The sequence below is a fragment of the Heteronotia binoei genome, chromosome 13, assembly GCF_032191835.1.
Source record: "Heteronotia binoei isolate CCM8104 ecotype False Entrance Well chromosome 13, APGP_CSIRO_Hbin_v1, whole genome shotgun sequence".
NCBI lineage: Eukaryota > Metazoa > Chordata > Lepidosauria > Squamata > Gekkonidae > Heteronotia > Heteronotia binoei.
Genome location: NC_083235.1, coordinates 43,917,305 through 43,940,982, shown reverse-complemented (window position 1 = coordinate 43,940,982; position 23,678 = coordinate 43,917,305). Strand labels below are relative to the sequence as shown.

At 41.5% G+C, this 23,678-nt stretch overlaps 1 protein-coding gene across 4 annotated transcripts in view; it reads left to right on the top strand.

The window, feature by feature from the left end:
* The window catches only part of DIP2B (disco interacting protein 2 homolog B), a 205,062-nt gene that overhangs the window by 141,105 nt on the left and 40,279 nt on the right, over window positions 1–23,678 (top strand). For 3 of the 4 annotated variants that reach the window (XM_060253187.1, XM_060253188.1, XM_060253190.1), the window contains 11 exons: window positions 4,665–4,877; window positions 8,040–8,189; window positions 10,256–10,375; window positions 12,326–12,523; window positions 14,226–14,317; window positions 14,579–14,689; window positions 18,426–18,549; window positions 19,369–19,478; window positions 20,792–20,894; window positions 22,193–22,257; window positions 23,334–23,427. In XM_060253187.1, coding sequence (XP_060109170.1) covers window positions 4,665–4,877; window positions 8,040–8,189; window positions 10,256–10,375; window positions 12,326–12,523; window positions 14,226–14,317; window positions 14,579–14,689; window positions 18,426–18,549; window positions 19,369–19,478; window positions 20,792–20,894; window positions 22,193–22,257; window positions 23,334–23,427 — 1,380 coding nt within the window. The remainder of the gene's footprint in view (window positions 1–4,664; window positions 4,878–8,039; window positions 8,190–10,255; window positions 10,376–12,325; window positions 12,524–14,225; window positions 14,318–14,578; window positions 14,690–18,425; window positions 18,550–19,368; window positions 19,479–20,791; window positions 20,895–22,192; window positions 22,258–23,333; window positions 23,428–23,678) is intronic. The other variant, XM_060253191.1, reaches the window with a different exon arrangement.

Here is a 23,678-nt window from a genome sequence, read left to right as displayed (position 1 = left end):
CTCTTGCTTCTCCTGCCTGCCCCCAAAGCCCCTGGCTTCTCTTTTCTCACCTTCTTTGTTCTCTTTTTGCTCCTCCACCAGCTGTTGCCACCTCCTTGGGTTATGTTGCCTCTCTTACCCTCCACACTGCTTCACCTGCCCATCTGCTTGCTGGCCTACCCACTTGCCAGCCCACCCACCTGCTCAGAGCATCCCTTTTCCAGCTTGGCTTACGTGGGAGCAGTGGCTTGTCTGTGTCTCCTTCACCACCTGGCAGTGATGCTTTCAAGCCACTTCAGCTTGTTTCCACTGTTTGTTGGGTTGCTAAGCAATCTTCAAAATGGTGGCCAAGCTTTCATAACGTAGCATCTCTGGATCTCACCCCTCCCCCTCTATATGGTAAGTTTTAAAAAGTTTTAAAAATTAATGTCAACTTTTTTCTTTTCTTTGATATTTGTACACTTAGTGGCTGACTCATATTTGTACAAACTTCCTCCCAGTCTGCACTTAGCCCCAGCATATTGACTTTCGATTCACATCCCAGGGTCCATGTTCAGCATTAGCCATATAATATTGCAAGTATGAAAAGATTTCTGTGTTCATAAAGCAATACAGCCAGTCTTTGATCTATTGCAGCATGACAAATAACTCCTGGTTAGACTTAGTGAAGTTTGATAGGCAACTGCTTTCTCCTTTTGATATCTGTCTTTTTAGATCTTGAGTCTCTTCCAACTAAAGCCTTCTTTGGAGAGCTCCTGTTGCTGTTCTGCTGATATGTATAGGAATGATATCCTGTATGACCCAGTGGAGACATGTATCAATAGGTGGCTCGGTCACATTCATAATAAAAATAGTAGAATGCCATGTCTCAGTGCTGTGATTATTTTTCCAGTCATCAAATTTACTTTCTGGACCTGCTGTTAGCCACAGCGTATTGTTGGAACTCTCTGTCGGGGCAGTGATGCTCTGTATTCTTGGTGCTTGGGGTGGGAGGGGGGACAGTGGGAGGGCTTCTAGTGTCCTGGCTCCACTGATGGACCTCCTGATGGCACCTGATTTTTGACCACTGTGTGACACACAGTGTTGGATTGGATGGCCATTGGCCTGATCTAGCATGGCTTCTCTTATATTCTTATTGGTTTTTGAACCCCAGGTCTCAGGTACAGCATATATAACATGCAATTTCCCTATAGTACAGTGGTTCCCAATCTTTTTTAATATAAGGATCCCATTTTTAAAAAATTCACAGACCCCTCCCCACACAAAGTGGTTATAGTGGTTAATATCCACTTACTGAGAAAATACACAATGACAAAAAGATCAAAAAGACAAAACTTACTATACACATGGATTTGCAAATCCATTGCAATAACTCTGCAGCCCTCCCAGGGCTCCTTGACTCCCCAGCACCCAGATTGAGAACCACTGCTATAGTATTTCTATGCAGTGTAGGATGTAAAGAGAAGACTGCTTCTGCAGTATGTACAGTAGTCTCCCTCTAAACAACATATGTGCCAGATACACATCCAAGTAAGAGAACTATATTATAATAGTGTCTCACCATGTTTGATCATTTATTCGTGGCCCATGTGAAATTTTAGGATAATAAGGAATGTACTATTGACATATGCTCATAAATAGTGTGTGTGGTGGGGGGGATGCAAACAGCTCCCTGCTGTCTTGTAATACTTGCAAATGCTGAAGAAAATCTATGGCAAAGAAATAGTGCACAGGTGCACTCTTTGGCCAGCTGGCTTCAAATATGAGTCCAGTGCACTTTCAGTGTATTCATGGCCAGAGCCATCATTCTTAGACTCAAGAGACTGATGTATCTTTTAGCACTTATCCTCTGAAGCCACATAATGTCCTCTGAACCAGAGAGGTGGGGGAGCAAGCTTTTTGCCGTCTAATCCATTGCAAGTACAAAGAGATGGAGCTTTAAGGATGCCATGACCACATTCTTATAGCTCTTGGTTTCCCAGGAACCCTGAAGTGAATAAATGAGGAGTTTTTGGATGAGGAGGAATCCCCCAATTTCCCGGTTGTTACTGCCAAGTTTTATATTCAGTTTAAGGCTACAGTGTTTCTTCTGGAATCCCCAGGGGTTCCTTTCCTTTTAATGGTTATACATATTTACTGCTTGGTGATATCTTGGAAGATATCCTGGAAACTTCGTAAATTATGTTATGCCCTGATCCTACCTAGTGTGCGTCATTTTGAAGGACTTACAGGAAGAGACTTTTAGAACTGTTCTTCCTAAAGGGGTTAAAGCAGCAGGCTGGACCTTCTTCCCATGTGTCCCCTGGCTGTTTACAAATGGGACAAATCTACAAGAGGGGATAGTATCAAAGCAGCCTCAGAGCTGTGCTGGTGACACATTGCTGCCAATACTGACAGCAGGTGCCAGTCAGACTGCTAGGAATTCAATCTGGCTTTCCATGTGGTACCAGTAGTAACCCTTCTAAGATCCAGACATTATCACTATGAAACTTTTATGCTGAAAACATAAAGTAATGTAAATAGAAATAGTTATTAGTCTAAAGGGAAAAAAAACCCCTTGATATCATTGGCTGTGGTGACTGGCAGAAAAACTAGTTCTGTTGCAACTTAATTGAGTTTTTTAAACTGACAACCTCAATCTCACTGGATAAAACAGGAGCAGAGAGCACCATATATGTTGCCTGAGCTTTGTAGAGGAAGCGTGGGATAAAAACGTATAATTTCTATATTAAATTTCAGCATGTTCCTGTATCTAATCATAGCCGTAGCAGAGACACTATGTCAAGTGCATGGCCATATACTCTGCTGCTGTCACTTCAGCAGGCGCAGAACCCTTCTATGTTCAGTGAAGTGTTGTGTGTTGGTTCCACTCAAGATGTATATTCTTTTTGATAGCTGACTTTTGGGCTGGCTGTTCTTGCTGAGAAGCGGCAATATGCAGCTGCCACCTGGCTGTGTGACTTTGGTGGCGGCTTTGGTGCTCCTTAGCCATGTGTTGAAGATATGAATGTTGCTCTCCTGCCTTGAGATACAGTTCATTTTACACACTAAAAAAATCCTTCCTTTGGCTCCTTACTGAAGCAGGTAACTGGCATCCACTACTGCCAGAACTCTGCATTTTTGAATATTTCACAACGTTTGGATTGTCAGTATTGATGGGTCTATATTGGCATTCAACAAATTCTGAACATTCACTGTAGCACATATATTGTACTTCTGTTGTGTGGACTGTGAAGGTTCCTCCTGAATTCATATCTTGCCCCCAAATACGCCTGTAGACCGAAGAGAGTGTTCTGTGTTGCATGCTCAAATAATTGCAGCTTATAGTCAGCCTTCTGGGGCCCTTGGTTTCTTACTGTTCAGCTTTACTTTTCCTAATTTTCTCATTTTACAATGAATGAGTTCATACTTAAATGAGCATCTAATCAGAAACATTCCTTTGCTTCTTGGTGCAGGAGCAAAGAAATGGCATTGCCTCTTTCTCTGCTAAGTATGATGTGCATTATGATCTCATGAGTGAGCAATATAATGCAGGTTCCCCCCCACCACCACCCTTTTTCTTTCAGAAATTGCCTTTAATGTCACTGTAAGGCAACTGAGGTTGTCTGGGCAGTTGCTTCTCATTTGTGTCAGGTGGGCATCAGAGGAGCAAAGTGATAGAGCTTGCAAGGCACATTCCTTTTTAAAGCTCTTTTTGACTTCTCATGGAGGCCTTGCATGGATGTATGGTTACCCTTCCGATGAGCCAGAAGCCTGTTGTCCATATGAGTTTTAACACTTATTTCAGTTGTGTACTCTTCTACAAGTCCATGGTATGCTGGGATCCCATTGTGTCCCTTAATAATAGATGTCATAGTATTATCCAGTCACAAAAGAGAGATGAAAATGTTACCCTCCAATGGTGCCTTATGAGAAATTAATGCAAACTACCATTATAGGCAGCCTGACACCAGGGCTGTGAAATAGTGATGGTGCAGTGTTGTCCAGACACACAGATACATAATATACATTCACACACGTGCATGCGTACTCATATGAACAGACACTTAAATAGAAAAGCCCTTGACATCAGTGACACTGTAAATAGCTAAAGCTGTGTTACTGTCATTCTTCGTTCATAATATTTAGAGTCCCCTTATATAGGCAGGATTCTTTTCTGCTGATGCTGATTTTTCCTAAAAGAAAAAAAAGTGACAAAGGAGTTCTTACATGCACACTGCCTCAGGCATTGTAAAAAAAAGTTTTCCTTCATCTGTGTCCTCCTGCTGCAAATCAGTAATTGCAGTACACAGGCAATTTCCCAGAACACCTATTCCCAAAACTCTGTTTGGGGTTTGATTCTGATGCCTTGTTTTCCATTTCAGAATTGCTGATGATGGGGAAAAACTGCACCCGGGTTCCATAGCATGCAAAGAGCAGGGAACTGACCTTGCAAAGGCATTGCTCACCAAGGAGTGGTTGGCTAACTGTGTGACTGGGGGTATTGAATATTCTTGCCAGCTTTTCCTTTGTGCAAAGGAACAGACTGGTCCAAGGTTTGGGGGCTTTCTACTGGCTTTCCCTCTGTGTTGGCCTGTATCCAAACACACTCTGCATTGGTTGTTACGGAGCCTTTGCCAGTGTTTCCTCGGTTGCAAAGAGAGCATGTTAAGTGCGGTGTGCTTCCCTTTTCTGATCCCACACAGACACGTCTTCTGCGTCCGAAGATGAAGGGTCGCTCAGGCGCCAGGCTGCTCTATCTGCTGCATTGCATCAGAGCTTACAGAATGCTGAGTCATGGATCAACCGATCTATTCAGGGGTCATCCACATCTTCATCAGCATCTTCTACACTATCCCATGGAGAAGGCAAAGGGACCAGTGGGTCACTAGCTGATGTATTTGCCAATACTCGAATAGGTAGGAGCTGGGGGGTGGGGTGGACAGCAAAACTAAGTACTTCAAGTCTTCATTTTATGTAAAAGTTCTGAAATTTCCCAATGTGGAAGGGGAATTGACAGGCCAAATTATTTCCAATCTTTGATCGCTTTAAGTGGTAGTCTACAGATAGCAAGTGTGGCCCAAACACTTCAGAGATGCTCCCAGGTGCTAAAAACGCTTTTGCCACACAGAGAGGGAGAATATCCTAGTGACACTGTTCCAATGGAGGATGGGCTCCACAGCCTAGCACTTTTTATTTTTGCACATTGGTGTTGCTTTATGCTTGTAGCTGCTGTTGTGCAGGAAAGAGCAAAGAGGTTGCCATAGAGTATTTGTTCTGTGTTGCATTGCAGATGTTTATCCCTTAGCCAGCCAGAGGGGAGGCTTTGCTGCTTTAAAGTTGTTTACCCAGCAAAGGCCTGAATGGCCACTTGCAGCCATGCAAATAAATCGACAGAAGTCTACTAGCCCACAGCTGTATTTACTGCCCCCATCTGCCTACAGGAAGGGAGAACCAACTTCTGCAAAGCTTTCCTACTCAGTCACTTTAATGTGATTGTATTTATAGGTGCCCTGGCAAGTTGTGGCTGAGAAACCTGGCCTCTTGCTTTTAGAAACATTTCACTAACGGATCAGGAATTGTCCCATCCTACTCCAGCCCCAGAGTAGATTTTACACAACTTTGTTAAGGCCTGGATAATTTCTCCAGCTTAGTGTACATCTTTGTTGAGGTATCTAAAGATCTGGATACCCCAGGCTCAGTTTTTTGACGCTCTGAGGTGCTCCCTGCTGCTGGTGCTGCTGTATGAAATTTTGTAGGGTTTGTTTTGTTCCATTGTACATGTTTTCTTGTTAATGTGTTCTGAAGAATATTGCTGCATCCCAGAGGGGTAGCTGTGTGTCTCTGTGCTCTCTGCTTTGGCTTAATTGGTTTCAGGCAAGCAATGTGTAGATGTTTGGTGTCTTTTAATTGCTTCATTTTATTTCTTTTAACCTGTATGTTGCTGGTGTCTTCGTCTCTCTTTCTGGGATGCAACTCATTTTCTAAAATGGAAAACTTGGGAGATTTATCTATTTAAAATTCCATCAGCATAAACCGTGCTTTCTTCAAACAAAGAGATTCTCATCAAAGTCATGGTGAAAATATGCTCTCAAATTGGAACTGCCTGCTCTTCCATTGCGGAACAGTTAATGGCAAATTGCCAGTACAAAATGTAGCTCTTTCTTACAAGTAAAACATTGGGAATAATAAACACAGTTAAATTAGGAGCAGTGATTTCATTGGTATCATTGCATTTCCAACACAGAGACAGATGGATACACTGGTCACCATATACAAACATCATAAGGCCTGCCTGGAAATATTAAGAGTATTTAACATTTTTTAAACATAGCCATGGATAGATTTGGCACAGTAGCCCTCATTGTTTAAAGTTTGTGAACACAGGGCAAGAAGACATTTTAGTAAATAGGAGAGTGGAAATCAACTAAACCAGGCAACCATGTTGTCAGCATTTAAGCCCAGGATCCCAATGGGGGACAGTCCTGGTATCTGAATTTTGCATGAGACCACCTGAAAGCCTGGTGGTCATGAGACTGCTTGGAAAACTGGTGGTCACAAGAAGGAGCTCAGTCTGTGTTGTGTTTCACCCATGTTGAATTTGTATGTTGTGTGCATGCAGTCACTATGTAGTAACATCAGCCTAGACCAATTTGGCTGAATTCACTGGGTGATGGCAGCATAAACTGGCACAATCATAACTTGGCATTGCCTGAGCTCTTTCTACTGGCTTCCTGTCAAGAGGGAACAGGCCCTTGAGCAAAACTGTGGCCTGTGTCATTGTTGGTTAGATGAGCCGCCCAGAGTAGGACTTGGAGAGATCTTGAAGATGGACAGTAATGGAGGTCTTATCCTTCTGTTTGAAGGTTCCTTTCTGTTCTGTGCATTGCCATGGTTGCATTGGAGAGGATCTCACTGCCCTTCAATCCCTTTCCCAAGTTAAAGTGCATCTTTATATTCAGAACCACCAAGTACTGAAAGCCCAGGAAACAGCTCATTGTTCATAAATACCCCATTCTTCTGAATGGTTGCACATTTACTCAATAATGGCATTGGTGCAAGGAAAAAAAAAATCATTGAACACATGTAATACATGTGTGAATTTCCAATTTGTCTTGTCTTCTGATGTGGATGCAAGTGAACTTGTTTGCTGATATTTTCCACATCAGTGCTGATAATAGAATGTGCTGCCTGCAGAAACTGAATATTGCACTGCTAACTCTTTGAAAAACCATCGTGATCACTATATTCTCCCTCAAATCATCTGTCTCCAAAATGCTTTCCAGTAGTATTAACTCTAAACAATTTTTGTTGTAAATATTCAATTATTGTTTTTACATCTCAGAAAAACAGAGCTTGTAGAATTTAGAATTGCCTAGAAATGTATGCAGAAATGCTATTTTACACTGTAGTTCAGCAAAGGATGGAGAATGTTATACATCCAGTATCTGATAAAGGCATAGACAGCCTTACTGGAACGGATAGACAAGTTTCTGCCTACAGTATCAGGGCCAGTGCAGTTCTGTAAAACCAATGAGGAAGAAGGTCGTTGTTACATTTCAGGTTATTGCTGTAGTACATTTTTAGCTTGCTGGGTAATTTTTCTGCTGGCAGAATGGCAAGTGAACTGCTGAATCATCAGGGAGGTTTTCCTGAGATCAGAATGTTTGCGGAGGTCAAACTTTTTGGTCAGTGTCCACTATATTAGGCAGTAGTCAGACTTTAAGAATGCTGCAGTTCAGAGCAGTGTTTCCTTTTTCATTATGTCTTGGTATGGCGGTGGGAAGAAACAGTAGTTTACTTTTCTTGGGTTTTGCGGTGAGCATCCCAAATAAAGAACAGTTAATCTAGTTAATCTTCAGCAGCCAGTGGTTCCATCTAGTTGTTACAGAACGGATTAGTACTTAGCTTTCTAATGCAACTATCAATCACAGTCCTTCTCCTTTCCCCTGGGTTAGTGATTTCTGTGCCATAGTATCTGATGAAAAAGCAAATAGATAACTGTAATACTGCATCTCAAGCCAATTTGGTAGTGGGAAGTAACCTGAATCTCAATTTTTTTTCCTTCGTCCTCTTTCCAGAAAATTTCTCAGTCCCCCCAGATGTTACAGCAACTACCTCCACACCAGCTTCCTCTGTACGCCCATCTGCTGTTGACCTGCCTCCATCAGGAATAGTGAAGGGCATGCACAAAGCCTCTAACCGGTCCAGCCTTATGGACACAGCTGATGGTACATCCACCCTTCCACACCTTGGGAGAGAGAGAGAGCCTGATAGACCAGCAATAAAAGTAGCTTATAAAGCACAGCAATGCTGAGCCACAAAGCTCATGTCATCTGTTCTGAACATCTGTCTGTACTGTCACTGCTAGCGGACAGTCATTTCATGAAAACAACTGTTACTGTTCTGCTTTCTTGTGATGGGTGTGTTGGTGGGGGGGAGGAGGAATTCAGGCTGAGACTTGCTCCTGGTTGTATTTTTACTAGCACTTGAAATCTTTATGACTAATATGTGATTGATTGGCTGCTTCAAAGAGTGATTATTTTTGAGGAAAGGAGCCCCTTCGGCTTCGCTTCCCCTTCTATGTAATTCATGTGCAAAAGGCAAAGATCCACTTTTATGGAAATAATGTGCTCTTTTAGAACTGGAGCCGTAAATCCCTGCCTAAGCTTTGGAGCAGGCCTGCTATTCACTGGCGTTGACTCTGTGCTCAGCTGTGGGTTTGTTTCTTTTTGTACCGCTGGGTTGGTCACAAAAGAACTGAGCCTTGTTGGGACAAGTTTCACAGGTGCCATTTTCCCTGTGTAGGGGGAGGGAATGTGTTCTGCCCAAGATGTGTGAAAATTGTCAGTCTCTTTCTTGATACATATCTTGAAAAGCCATCCAAATATAGTATTTTATAACAAAAGACACATGTGTTTACTTCCCCCACCATACTGCTGTGGCATAAGTGGTTTTATCTTCCCCAGCATGGAAACTAGCTACACACAAGAAAAAAGACTGTCTGAAACATTTTTTTAAATATTGTATGAAAAAGCATTTGAGGTACAGCAAAGAACATATAACCCATTCCTCAGTAATTTAAAACAAACAAACAAATTGAGCCCAACTCTGGGATTCTGCAGTTGCTCTCCTTTCCATAGCAGCCATATTGTCTCCATCCCAGAGCAGGACTTTGGTTTTTAATGTATGAGTAGGAGGGGAGCCTACCATTCCTTGCAGTTCCATCCATGTTAAACCAACCTGATCTGTGGATTAGTGGGAATGTGGCCTGCTTTCTCTGGACACATCTTTCTTGCAGCAGAGGTTGTGTGCTTCTGCATGTTTTCCCTTGAAAAACAGGGTAGACTACAAAGATCTATTCAATCCAGAGCCAGTGGTGGCCTCTCTGAAGTGAGTGTGTGGTCTCTGGAACATTTAAGCAGTCGCAGCTTGAGAATTGATTTGGAGCCACCTCCTCAGCATTACTATGGATAGTGGCTGTGGAATTGCAGAAGGAATTGCTATGGTTAGTGGCTGTGGAATTGCTGATAAACACCAACACTAATATTGGAGTGGCTTCTCTTTCACTTGCTGGTAACACTGTTTTCAGAAGTAAAAAAAAGAAAAGCTGTGATTTATAAATGTACTAAGGGTAGAACTTGCCACTTTTAAAATACCTGCTGGGCTGGAGTTTTGCTGTCTATAGACAGGAAAGCACCCAACTGGTAGTGACTGTGAGGTTTTGCTGCTAGAATAACCTTCACTGTAAACAGCCAAGGCTTGGAGTTCTCATAGCACCCTCTGGTGGTCAGATCCTATGATAGTGCTGGCAAGATAACTTGGCCAGCTTGCAGTGCATCAAGCCAAATGGAGCCCATCAGCCAGGTATTATGGCCAGTATGGTGTATGACAGTATCCTGTGTTTGAAGTCCTAGGCAAGCAGCCCAAACAGGAAGCTTAAAAATAGGTGTTGGTGGGCTGCCATGTCAGGTTGCACTTGCCTCAAAGTCATTAATTGTGCAGGTGTGATCAAACGAGATGATGCGTTTTCAAAATTTGTATTGTGCAGTATTGAAATGCTTTGGGGATGAGAGGATATAGAGTTTACTTAGCAATAGCAGCTCTTGGCACACCTGATTTAGTCTTCTAATATTCTAATCAAACATCTATAATAGTCCTTGATTGGAAGAATTCTGCTTTGTATAGTAATTGGGGGTGTTGGGCAATGTCATTTCAGTGGTCCTTCATATAAAGTCACTGTTCCTTGTAGGTAACATTTCCCCTTGATGAACTGAACTCATTTCCCACACTGCAGGTGTCCCTGTAAGTAGCAGAGTCTCCACGAAAATTCAGCAGCTGCTCAATACTCTAAAGCGACCCAAGCGGCCACCCCTGAAGGAATTCTTTGTGGATGATTTTGAAGAAATTGTTGAAGGTATCTGGTTGTGTAAATTGCCACTAGATTTTCTGAGATTAGTGTGTAGGTCTGAATTACATTAGGATACATTACTGAAATAACATAAGAAAATTCCGTTGCTTGATCAGACCAAAGGTTGTTCTTGTGTGGCATCCTCTTTCCTACAGCAGCCAACCAAGTACCCTGAGGTAGCCTGCAAGTGGATTGTGAAGTCAGTACCTCTCCCCTGCTCCCTGCCCCAGGAATTGTGGCCTGGGAATAGGGACAAAACACGTGTAATTCCATTGCTCATTTTTCTTTTTGTCTAGAAGAGCCTAAGAGTTTTGCCCAGCTATTCTTGGTTGGTTGCCTTTTCTTTGATGAAGTGGTTCCAGAGATGGGGATGGGATGGAGTGGGATGGGGTAGGGAGATGAGAGTTTCTGTTTCTTATTATAGGGTGCATCTTTAATGCATTCACTGGGCTGAATCTAGTTGAAATTTTCTGCTTACTCAAGGCAGTTCTATTCAGGGGCACAAAACATTCCTATCTCCCCACCCTACACTGCAGCCCGCTGATCTGACTGAACTGCTGTTCCTGGGGAACTAGAGACCCATAGGAATAGCATGAGAGGCAAATTCTGAGGTATCTGCAACAGGAAGCATTGCTGAAAATTACCTCACCCCCTCCATTAGCAAACAACTTAGTATGAGTCCAGCCTGCTCCCTTTAAAATTTGACATGATTTTGAGAAAATGGATACTGAGTTGTGGCAGACTTCCTGGAAGAGGGATGGAGGAGCAAAGCTTAGATGTAGCATATGTTTCCATCACTTGGCTTTGTTAATATTTTTGCCTCCCTTAACACCCAGCAGTATGTGGTATTTTGTCCTAGACATAAAGAGATAGAGTTGGGCCACCAATATGAGAGGTGGGTTCCTGCTCAAGCCATAGAGGTGAGCATAGAGAGGAAGCAAAAATGCTTTGTTGCTCCCACGTGTGCAAAATTGATTCATCCCCCACAACGCTGGTCCAAGATGTTTTTGCCAAGTAGGTATCTGATATGATCCCACTGGGTCTCTCATATGATCCAAGCGTTGTGTTCCAGTTTCTTAGCAAAATAGCAAAGGGGGAAATGTGCTCCTCAGGTTGGAACATTGTGGTCCCTAGTGACTATTTGTGCAGTTGGACATACCTAGCACCAAATCTCCAGATTGTGACAAAATCTTTGATTATGCTAGCCAGCTGTATTATGGCTTATTGTTCCAACCATCTGGGTCCTGTCCTACTCTCTCCACCCCAGTTTAAAGAAATCCTTAAAAAAAACATTAATAGACCTTCTGCTCACAAAGATAATTGTGCTTTCTGTCATCTGTGTTTCATCCATCTATTCCTACCATCTGCCCTGCTACTCTGGATGCATGTAAGAGCATCTCTTTTGTCTGTGAAGCCACTTCTCTCACTTCCTCAAAAACCCCTTAAGCTACCAGTCCTTTTCTGGACTGCTGTGGCCTTGCCTTCTATGCTCTTTCCTGCTCCCAGGCTCTTCCTGTATGCTGTGTCTGATGCTTTTAAAACCAGGCTGTATCTTGACCCTTTTTGTCTTCTCTGGCTGGCTGAGATTTTAGCCTTTCTGGTCACGGACTGACACTTCTTTGGTGTTTTACCTAGTTGATGCTACATAATTGTACAGTAGTAGTAATGGTAGGTTCTTGCCAAATGCAGTCGAGTTAACATCTGCAGTTTTTGTCTTCACAAGGCTACAGTTATCCCATCTCCTGCTGGGAAGCATCTCTTCTTAGCAGTAGATAGGTTCCAATTGCCTTGACCTTTTAAAAATGGATTTTAACCCTGATTTCTAAAATCATTTCTGAGTGCGATGGGAAATTCCTTAGCATCAATGATCTGTATTTCATTTTGCACAGTTCAGTACAGTATGTTGAACCAGTTTCTTTTGTGAAGGGTTTTTTGATGTGGGAATGCTCTTCACAGTTCCACAGCCGGACCCAAATCAACCCAAGCCAGAAGGACGCCAGATGACACCAGTGAAGGGTGAGCCCCTGGGAGTTGTATGTAATTGGCCTCCTGCCCTGGAAGCAGCTCTGCAACGCTGGGGAACCACACAGGCCAAATGTCCTTGTTTGACAGCCCTGGATGTCACTGGAAAGCCTGTCTACACCTTGACGTATGGTGAGTTGCGTGTTCCCTGTAACTACATCTGCTTTACCACAGTGGGATTTTTAGTCGTGTGTAGCTTTGCGTCTGTCTCACTTAGCTGGGTGCACAAGCTGATTTCTTAGAAGAGTAGCATTTTGCCGTGTGTTTTCTCCTCTGCACTGATAACAGGTTTCAGTTGTAACTGTAGTCAGCATAGGCTGTTGATGTCAATAGATGAGGAGCTAAAAAGAATGGCAGACAATGCAGGTGAGATGCATGAAAATGGGGAATCCAAGCAATGTGAGCAGCTGGCTAAAACTACCTTGATTAGATTCTGATTCTCCAATGTGTGCCCCTATTCAGTAAGAAATTTGTAGTTCGCTGTGCAGCATATTGGATTTGGTTCTGTGGGGAGCCAATTTCAAATTGCAGATCTCTCCTTGGTGCTCACTTGGGTATCCTTGGCAAGTTACTGTTTGTCTTGGCCTCGCTGCTTCATGTGCAAAGCTAGAATATTAATTATATCTCTTCCTGGCTTTTATAAAAATAAATGTATGCCTCCTGAACCTGTAGGGGCATAGTGAATTATACATGTAACAAAGTAAATTGGAGAAATCTTTATCAATCTGTAGCCATTAAGGTCATTGTTTTCTAGGCATGGGATTGCTTCTGTGAATTGAACCTTTTCTCATTAACCCCTGTGGGGAAATGCAGCTGTTGCCATTTTAGATTCAACCTGAGTTGATTGGTTACATATATGAGTCACTTCCCTGTTGTGTTTCTCTAGGGACCCACAAAAGGAGATGATTCGTATATACGCCTCTTCTGAGAGGTGTATATATGCTGAGCTTTTTTGAAAAATCAAGTTGCCTTCTAAGGGAAGCTAAAAGCTTTTCTGTTAGCGTATATTTTGAATAACTCCGTCTGCCTCAGCTAATCTTGGTGAGGTAGGCAGTGATGTAAACCTTGCCTGTAATCTCTGGAAATCCTATTCAGCCCTCCATCCCACACTATGGCTGTGATGTTTTACTAGGCACTGTATGTACACATTTAAAGATGATCTTTGCAGCGGTAAGAGCTAGACACTTGCTTTTTAACCCACCCACTGACCCTGACTTTGAGATAGATAATCTAAGAAGGCTGAATTCTCATCCTGATACAGAACTCTCTAGTTGCATGGAACTGAAGAATATAGGCTGTGTTGTCCTGTGCCAGGAAGATAACTTGTGGATGTTTTCTCAAAATGTGGATTGTTGCAGCTCTCTCTCTCTTTTTTTTAATTGCTCAGATTTAAAAAGAAGTTCTTCTGCTGCTGGGATTTGCCTCAATGGGAAATTATGATGATGCTAGTTTGAATTTAGGCCTGAGAGTCATAATATTTGGTTTTAGAAGTATTAGAGTGGGCCTTAATGAATTAAAGCAAAGAGGAATTATTGCCAGCCCAATGACCTTTTAGTTTTCCTTCCTGGCTCTGAAAGAGAGGGGAAACACTAGAAGCCTCTATTGTTCTTGGGAGCTATCATTAGGGCTTCAGAACCAGGATTTCCATCTGATTCTTACACCTCAGCCTTTCTGATTTATCTGTTGTGCCTGAACAAGGTATATCCCTGCTTACTTAATAAGAGCATGGGTCCCAATTTTGTGGTGCATATTGGGAGAACAGACAGTCACTCTGCGTACATGGTCCTGTGGCCGTCTAATGGCAAAGCCATAATCGTATCTCTCTCTATTCCAGGCAAGCTGTGGAGCAGAAGCCTGAAGCTGGCCTACACGTTGCTAAATAAACTGGGCACCAAAAATGAACCTGTACTGAAACCTGGGGATAGAGTAAGAAACTTTATTACTTGGTCTCCCTCTGTTTTTTAAAGAAAGCATTGTAGTGTGTGTCTATGCTTGTACAGGTTGTATGTGTGTCAATTGTCATAATATAAGTTGCAGCTTTTGAATTGTCTGTCTTGCCATCTCTCAGTGAACTGATATATGTCCTTGGTTGAGATGCACACCTGATCTTGGCTTGGGTGCACAATGGACCAAGCTTTAATGCTGCTCCTTCTGCATTGTCTAACTGAATATTTCTGTGAACCACAGGTAGCCCTTGTTTACCCCAACAATGACCCTGTTATGTTCATGGTGGCGTTCTATGGCTGTTTGCTGGCAGAAGTCATCCCAGTGCCAATTGAAGTACCTCTAACCCGAAAGGTAATGTTGATGCAACTTAGAAGGGTGATAGGCTGTGAGAGGCTGAGGATGTGGCGTGAAAACCAAGTCAAGCTGTGTCAGCCCTGGATGTGATTAGATTTTGATGGGTGTCCAGACTTGCCAAAGAGCAGTTCTGAAGGTCCTACCTTTCATGGTAATTACATTGCAGACAAACATCATGAAGTGTCCACTTGTATCTTCCACGAAGTAGACAAGAATGGGCAACGTGGAAGTTCCCCATCTCCCTCGCCCCCTCCCCCAAAAAGTTCTGTATTCAAGGTCTTATTCTTACAGGGACTAAGCACCAATACCTTTCGGTAACTATACTGAAATCTGTATTTGCTTGTTGGTTCACACTGCCCAAAAGAATTTTTTAAAAAAAACAAAGAATAGTAGGAGTGAGTTATTTTTGTGGTCTTGTTGATTTTCATGGGACTGCCTTGTTTTTGAAAATTCCCTTGACTCTCTTAAATGTTGGGATTTTTCCAGGTTACTGTTTCAAGAAGTTAAGAGACTGAAATTTCTTCAGTGGACATGAAACAGTCCTCTTAAATCTAGCTAAAACAAAATATACATATGCATTTTAATCCCACACTTCCTCAGAGTAGCAATATATGGCCCTTCTCTCTCCTATTTTGTCTTTGCAAACAACCGTGGAGGTAAGGTTTGATTGAAAGAATATGATTGACCCAAGATCACCCCACAGAGTTTCCTGGGTATGTGGGGATTTGAACCCCAAGTCTCCCCAGTCCTAATTTAACACTCAGATTACCACACTCTGTTTATATCTGTTTATGTCATCTGTTTCAGAGGATATTGAGTTTGGGTTAAGAAGCAGTTTCATAGTACAAACATCTCTCCCATATTTTTTACAGCTTTTACGTTGTTTAAGAATTTTTTGATATAAATGTTAGTCCTGAGAATATACCAGTCTGTCAAAGGTAACTTGAGAATCAGTGCTGATATGTACTATCTCGTGTGCTGAGTACCTTTGAGAATAAGCTATATTTGTTCACAATGTCTCATACAAGTCACATCATTTGTATAATGTTGTCATACTACAGCACCAAGTAACATGGTGAAATAAATGGTAAACTAGTCTGGTAACGTATCTATTTGATTGGTGGCCTCAACATGAACTGTTGTGGCAACCATTTTAGGAGATTTAACTGCTCAACCAACCTTCTGCCTGCCTGCTTGAGTAAGCAACTTACCCATTCCAGTGTTTGTGTCCACAGCAAACTTCCTCCTGTGATGAGAAATTTCAACCACCTTCTTATTCCAGTACTTTTTATGAGATATGGTCATGAACCAGCTGATGAACTAAAGTTCATTATGAATTTTGGCCTGTTTGGGATTTGCAAACTGAAATCCATGAACTGAGGAGCTGGGACAAACTACCACAAATTTTGGCTCAATTTGTGATGGTTCATGAAGAGCAGACATGGGGGGGGCTTTCTGTTCTATATGAGAAACAGTTGAGCAACTGGGAGCAGAAAGCCATGGGGAACTGAAAGTTGGCACTTTACCCCATATTTAATCGTCTGTTTTTGCTCCCCACCCTCACTTTGAAGCAATGGGGAGCAGAATTGGAGGGTTTAAATAGCTCAGACCCATTTAAACCTATCTGCGGCTTGGAGCCATTTAAACCCCTGCTTTCTGCTTTTGTAGGGAGAAAACAGCGGGGTTTTAATCTTTAAATAGGTCGTGGAACTATATGAATGGTTCAGTTCGGGCACTGTATTATCCAATCAGTGTGGTGCATGGGTCAGCCATGAACCTAGCCACAAAAATGCTGTTCTTGCCCATCCCTACTTTTTACCCTAGTAAGTTCCTTAGTGTAGCTCAGGGCTGATGTGATTATGGAAAGAGAAGACAGTTGTTTTAAAATCTTTCTAAAGTGCTTGATTACCTGCTTGGCTTTTTTGTAATGTTATGTGTCTTAGACCTGTCCTTTGAATGCCACAGCTCAAGTCCAGAATGAGAATGAGCTTAAGTATGTTGCCAGCCCATATTCCCCTAAGTCTCCCACCCCCCCTTCTCTACTGAATAAGGGTGTGCAAAAAAAAAAATTGGGTTCCCTCCCCCCCAATTTGGGTCTGCTCGACCCGAAAAATACTGATATTCCCAAATAGCATTATTCGTATTGTATTGATATTCGGGTAAATACTCAGAAAATTTGAATTTATTCAGCTCCATTACACCCTATGGGGACTGTCTCCATAGAGTATAATGAAAATTGATCTGTTTAAATTAAGTTTAAATGCCTTCTGAGTTTACTTGCTGACCTGTGCTGTTGTGGTTCTTAATTGGAGTGAAATGGACAAACTTACTAGAATCTTAAAAGACTGTAACCTGGAGAAATTTAAAGAAGATTGGAATAAATTCCCAAACTATGTAGAGATACAATGGAAGGTGAAGAGCCATCTAGTGGTTTTTGATAATATTAACTGAACTTTTAAAAGTGAAAAAGGACTGTGATTACTGAGTATTGTTTTAGTAATGAAATATAAGTAGCTGAGTTCATATAGTAAGTCTATGTGAGTTAAGATAAGATTAAGATTTGAATAATTTTTAGTGATGATTTAATGACTACGAAATCTATGTTTAATGTTTAACAAGTAATAATTGAATTTTTAAAGCGCAAAGGAGAATAGATTACGGCTATCTGATTAAATGTGTAATATTGATGATTAAGTAGAAAGTATTAAGTAAAGGAATAAGAATAGTAGTTATATTGGAGTTAAGATAAAGTTAAGTGAATTATAACTTTTAGTTAAGATTCTATATATGGGAATTTTTTACTTTTAAAAGGTTTTTAATTTGTTTTGTATACCGGTGGAGGTAACAATTTGGAGGGTGGGATGGGTGGGAAAATGTGTAATGTATTGATGAACTATATTTAGATTCTGATAGTAGAATATTTTTCAATATATTGCAAAAGAAAAACTTTGTTACTGAAAGGTATTTATTCAGCTCTTGCTAATGTTAGCTGTGGTCCCCATCCCACTAATGCAGATCTGCTTGTATGTCATTTCTCATATGATGGACCAGCCAGTCTGCCATTGGTTTTCTGTTGAACTGTCTGTGTTCCACTTAATCTCATCTGTGGCATATGGTTACTTAGTTACACAAATTGCAAGCAGTGCACAAGATAGGAAAGAACATGAACCTCTTCAGTAGATAGAGAACCAACTGAGGCAAGATAATGAATGTGGCAGTTTGAAGACAACTTAGGGCTTTGTGACTTCTGTGCAGAGAAAGAATACAGTGTCCTGAGAAGCTGAGTTCTTCATTTATTTATGTTAAATATAAGTTAAATATTTAACATAAATATATTTATGTTAAATATAAGTTTCTTAGCAACTATGGGTATAACTTAGGATGTCTAGAATGCTGTGCCCATCTGTTAAACAGCTTTCATTCTTGAAATTGTTTCATTGCAGACTAGGCAGGTAGCTCCTGCCACATGCTTTATTTTCTCTCATCTTTTCATCATTCTATGCTCAGTTCCCTCTCTTCTCTGCCTTTCTATTGTCTGAACTTTCTGTTTTGCTATACTTATTGTGATAGTAGTTACTTGAACTTCAAATCATTGATGGGTTAATCTGAATGTCTTTTTTGACCATAGTGTTAACATCCAATTACCAAAGCTTTACTAATGCATGGGGTCTTTCTGGAAAGGTTGTCACCCACCCATGTGCAAATCACTGAGGAATCTTTCCTTTTCCCACAGGATGCTGGAGGCCAACAGATTGGATTTCTGCTGGGCAGTTGTGGCATTGCTTTGGCCCTCACCACTGAGGTTTGCCTGAAGGGTCTCCCTAAAACACAGAATGGAGAGATTGTGCAATTCAAAGGTTTGTTGTTGTTTTACGGGATGCCTTCACTTTGCATGCTGTGCCACAGAACACATAAGATATGACAGATTGAGTTTGCAGTCTCAGTTTCCAAAAAGAGAGTGGCAGTGAACTGAGGGAAGGAAAGGAGACAGACATGGGAAGGACGCTGCCTTGTTGTTCAGCAGCAAACTGCCTTGTTTTGTAAATCGATGAAAGCTGTCAAAGATTCTTTATCAAAGTTAAGTTGCTGATTAGCAGTTAAAATCATGTAAGCGCTGTAAGAAGAATACACACACACACACACATATATATATATATATATGTGTGTGTGTGTGAAAGGAAACATTTTGGTAGTGGTAGGGTTCACAGTGGCTCATAAGCCAAATTTCTGCTGTTGAACAGTGCAGCCCTATGTTTCTTGAGCTTTTACATGGCCACTTCTCACATCTACACATGTACAAAACCCATAAGTGTAAAAACTTACACATGTACAAAATCTCTGCCATCTTTACAGCAGTTGCACAGTTATGTAAAAACAGAGCATCACATAATTGTTTTTCCAGTATGGCAAATCATCTCTGTTTAGGAAGACTATCTTGTCTGAAATAATCAAGCCTTTTGGTGTGTCTCTGTTGAAGTTCCCAGTTGCCTTAGCCTAAGCTGTTAGTGGGCATACCTCTTTTTCTTTTCAGATGATTTTTTCTTTTTCATGAGGATTAGAAACGTGACATTTTTTAAAACAAAAGTTAAAATCTGGATTCTAAGGACTGCAGCTGACATCTCAGGGAGACAGATTCTGTGATAACCCATTAGACATAAGACTTTCTTTTGTTCTAGGTTGGCCTAGGCTCAAGTGGGTGGTAACGGATTCCAAGTATCTCTCCAAATCGCCAAAGGACTGGCAGCCCAACATTTCAAATGCAGGGACCGAACCAGCTTACATCGAGGTATGTAGGGAATGGGAGTTGACAAAAAAAGTTGTCAGCTGATGTGGCTGTTGAAATTTTAGAAGAAGATGATGATGGTGATATTGGATTTATACACTATCCTTCACTCTGAATCTCAGAGTCTCAGAGCAGCTTACAAATCTCCTTTACCTTCCTCCCCAAGAACAAGACACCCTGTGAGGTAGGTGGGGCTGAGAGAGCTCTCCTAGAAGCTGCCCTTTCAAGGACAGCTTTACGAGAGCTGACCCAAGGCCATTCCAGCAGCTGCAAGTGGAGGAGTGGGGAATCAAACCTGGTTCTCCCAGATAAGAGTCCGTGTAATGTCTCTAGGCTGTTCTGAGCATCCAGTTTCCATCCCACAAAAAACTGTTTATCTTCTTCTTGTACTTTATTTTTTATACTGTAAGTATCGCTTAAGGATTGTTCAAAATCTCCATTCATGCTTCACTGAGCTGTGGATCTATTCAATTAAAAACTGAAGGTATAGTTTCCCCTGGAATGCTCAGAGAGAGTTAACAATCAGCCCTTGCCATAATTTCACCACAGCATGCTTAAATTGTCAAGTGGGCTTAAGATCAATAACTCCAGTACACTGGCTTCTTTCCTTATGGTTTGTGCAGTTTAGACAACTTGTATTATGTGCTGTAACCACTCTGTTGATATGAGATTTATTTTGTCTGGGTTGGTAATTTGGACTAACTTATTCTGAAAACTCTACTTTTGTGCTGCTGTTGTCTGTTCTTCTGAAGTACATCTTTCTGCTTATTCAGGGCAGCATCCCTTTCTGTAGTTCTAGTTAGGGAAGCACTTCAGAAGTTTTTTCTGGAACTCTTTGAAAAGATTCTCTCTTTTTTTGCCTGAAGAGATGGGTTTGTGTGCCATTCCTGCACTGGCTTCATGGAATCATAGAGCTGGAAGAGACCTTCAGGGCCATCTAGTCCAACTCCCTGCACAATGCAGGAAATTCACAAATACCTCCCCCCAGCACCTCCAGGGACACCTGCTCCACACCCAGAAGATGGCAAGAAACCCCTCCGGGATCCCTGGCCAAACTGGCGTGGAGAAAAATGACTGCCTAACCCCAAAGCATTTGCTTGGTTGTGTAAAAAAGCCCACTTATGAGATAGCAGGGAATGCTGCAGGATAGCAGATTCAGGCTTTTAATTCCTTCATTGTAGCTAGCATGCTGTCTGTCAGCTCACCCATTGCCTTCATCCTTATGCCTCTGAAGGATTAATGTAACTTTAACGTCATAGACTCCTGTTATGCATGCCAAATACAAATTCACTGACTTGGATACATTTCTCCCCAAGTACAAGACAAGCAAAGAAGGGAGTGTGATGGGTGTAACGGTGTCCCGAATAGCCATGTTGTCTCATTGCCAGGCTCTGTCTCAGGCCTGCAACTATTCTGAAGGTGAGTACTGTGCCGCTTGAACATTTGGCATGCGGGGGAGGGGGCAGATTGTATTCTGTCAGATCACTTTCCCCTGAGAAGTTTCAGCCATGATGCAAAGGTCTGTGCTTCTTGGGTGTTGTGGACTTCACCCCATAAATCCAAATGATCATTAGCAAGCCAGTTCACACTATCAAATGCTTCCGCATGATCATGAGTTTGGGTGCATGACCTCATGGAGAGTGGTACTGATGATCCAGGTGTCACGTGCAACGTGCTGTTAGCCACGTCATATGGACCACCTACTCTCATATGAACCGAGTTGACCACTACAGTCATCTTCAAAGGCCCTGCTTCATGTGCCTTTGACACCTGAGACTAGATTGGTGGCGATCCAAGAAAGGGCCTTCTGGGCCATGGCACCAAAATTATAGAATTCCCTCGTCTGTCTCCTTCTATCATTGTCTTTCGCTAGCAGATGAAGACTCTGTCTGGCATTCCCTCATGGATTCTGATTGACCTTTTGTCCTATTCACATGTTTACATGCTTAGTTTTAATTGTTTTTATATATTTATATGTGTGTTTAATCTTGTTTTAATATTTTATTGTTCATTGTCTTGGGGTTGGATAAAATTGGATAAAAGGATGACTTTAAAATGTTTTAAATAGATATTAAGAGGGGATTCCACCTCCTGGCTTAACACTGGCCTTTTTGTACATAATTAGGTATTCACATTAAAAAATTCATTTATCAGTGAGTTTGCATAACCTTGCTTAACCATGACTTCTGTACACAAAGGAAAAACATTTTTTAAGCTTCCATCTCTATATGTGGTCAGTGTACCTGAACAATGGCCCTGGCTGCTCTTTTCCAACGTGCTAAATGACTCTGTTAAAACAAAATATAACAATGGGCAGTGATACACAGGAGCCAAAATACTTCAGTTGTAAAACTTACTTAAAAATATGACTGTCTTGCCCAGTCCTGTCAAGCTGTTCAGCAGTGTAGAGCAATTATTACACTAAAAGAGAACAAAACCACTCTGATGCCGTTTCTACCCTCCCCACTTCCCTATATCAGTCTGCTCAGATATGCATATGGAACATTTGTAGTGTAGATTGCCACTTTTGCTTTCTTGTTTAGATGGGAAGTATATGCAGGGAGAGGAGAGTCCTTGGTTTTTCATGTATGATAGTACAAGAGGAACATCCAAGCTTGCAACATAACCTGGAGCAGCCATAGGCCTTGCCTTTCAGTAGAACAGGAAGTTGGAGCTTGGGAATGATGTTTCAGATCCTTTCCTATTTCTTGTTTTAGGTGAAACCATAGTGAATGTCCTGGATTTCAAGAAGGATGCTGGCTTGTGGCACAGCATGCTAACAGTGAGTCACGATTTTGAGGGGATGGGAACCTGTTTTTGGTAAGCTTCCCTCAGCCTAGGTGTACTGTGTAGAGGAGTTCAGAAGAGCTGCATGACAACGTGGAGTTGGAAAATATGTGAAATCTGTCACCATACTGAGAATCCGTGGCTTCCTCTGGAATAATGGTTTTCTATTCCTTATGATTATGAAGAAAAAATGTTTGTGGCAGTGTATGCCAATAAAATGTGGACATAATCTGGAAAATTCCAGTAGTCTGACAATAGGGTCTCATGAAGGTGCATAATAAGTCAGTACAGGCAAGACGGTGTGGATGGAGACTACAGAACCCATGACTAATAGTCTGATATATAAAACTAGTATCTCCTTCCCCTTCCATTCTTAGCATACATCGCCTTGAACCATTCTATTTTCTTAGTCACTGATTCCAACTTTCACAGTAGGATTGATACAAATAATGCCAATTTGGATAATTAATTCCATTTTTAGAGTTTGCATTTTCTGATTGTTGCATGTAGGAATTTCTGGTTATAGGTTTCCCGGTACCTTGATTAAAAGAAAAAAACCCAATAGCCTTGTGTCACTCTGATGACTCAAGAATTAATTGTGGTATGAGGTTGCTTAAGCTGCAGCTGGCTTCTCCAGATGTTCCAGTTACGGTATATGAAACGTGTACATTAAAGGGAAACGTTTTAGCATTCTGACACCTCTTTTGTTTTAATATTGAGATTCATACATTGTTGAGGGTTTTTTAAGAAACGCATTTAAACCCATGTTGTTGATTTTGTTTCTTTCTGAAATTTTGTTATTTGACCCCACCTTGAGGAATAATGAGTCTGATATTTTACTTTTAGAGCTGAGATTTGTTTTATATGCTGATATTTGAGTATACACTTCTGTGAAGATGTAGGATGTTTTTGAATATCAGTTGCCATGCTGGTTGAGGGAGTTCAGCTGTTTTTATTTAAAAAATATTGCTCATTGTATACTTCGAAATACACCATTCCTGCTGTTGTGGTTTATTGGCATGTGGGTGCTTTTTTTTTTTTAAGTTTGACTCTCTCTTTTTTGCCTTTCAGAGTGTAATGAACAAGCTGCACACTATCAGCGTGCCCTATTCTGTGATGAAAACCTGTCCTCTTTCTTGGGTACAGAGGGTTCACACTCACAAAGGTAGCATAAGAATTGAACAGCACACTATCCTTCTGTAGCATATTTGCCCCCTTCAGATTAAAGTGGTTGCTTGGGGTGAGGTGGATAGGGCTTTCCAGTGCCACACAGAACTGGACAAGATGCCAGGAAAGGTGATAAGGAACCCATAGATTTTATTCCTGGCAGAACTGGCTTCCCAATTGTTCCACCTCTTCTTTTTTCACTTGTCTGCTTTTCATTCATTTCGTTAATACCACTGTAGTAGAAGAAAT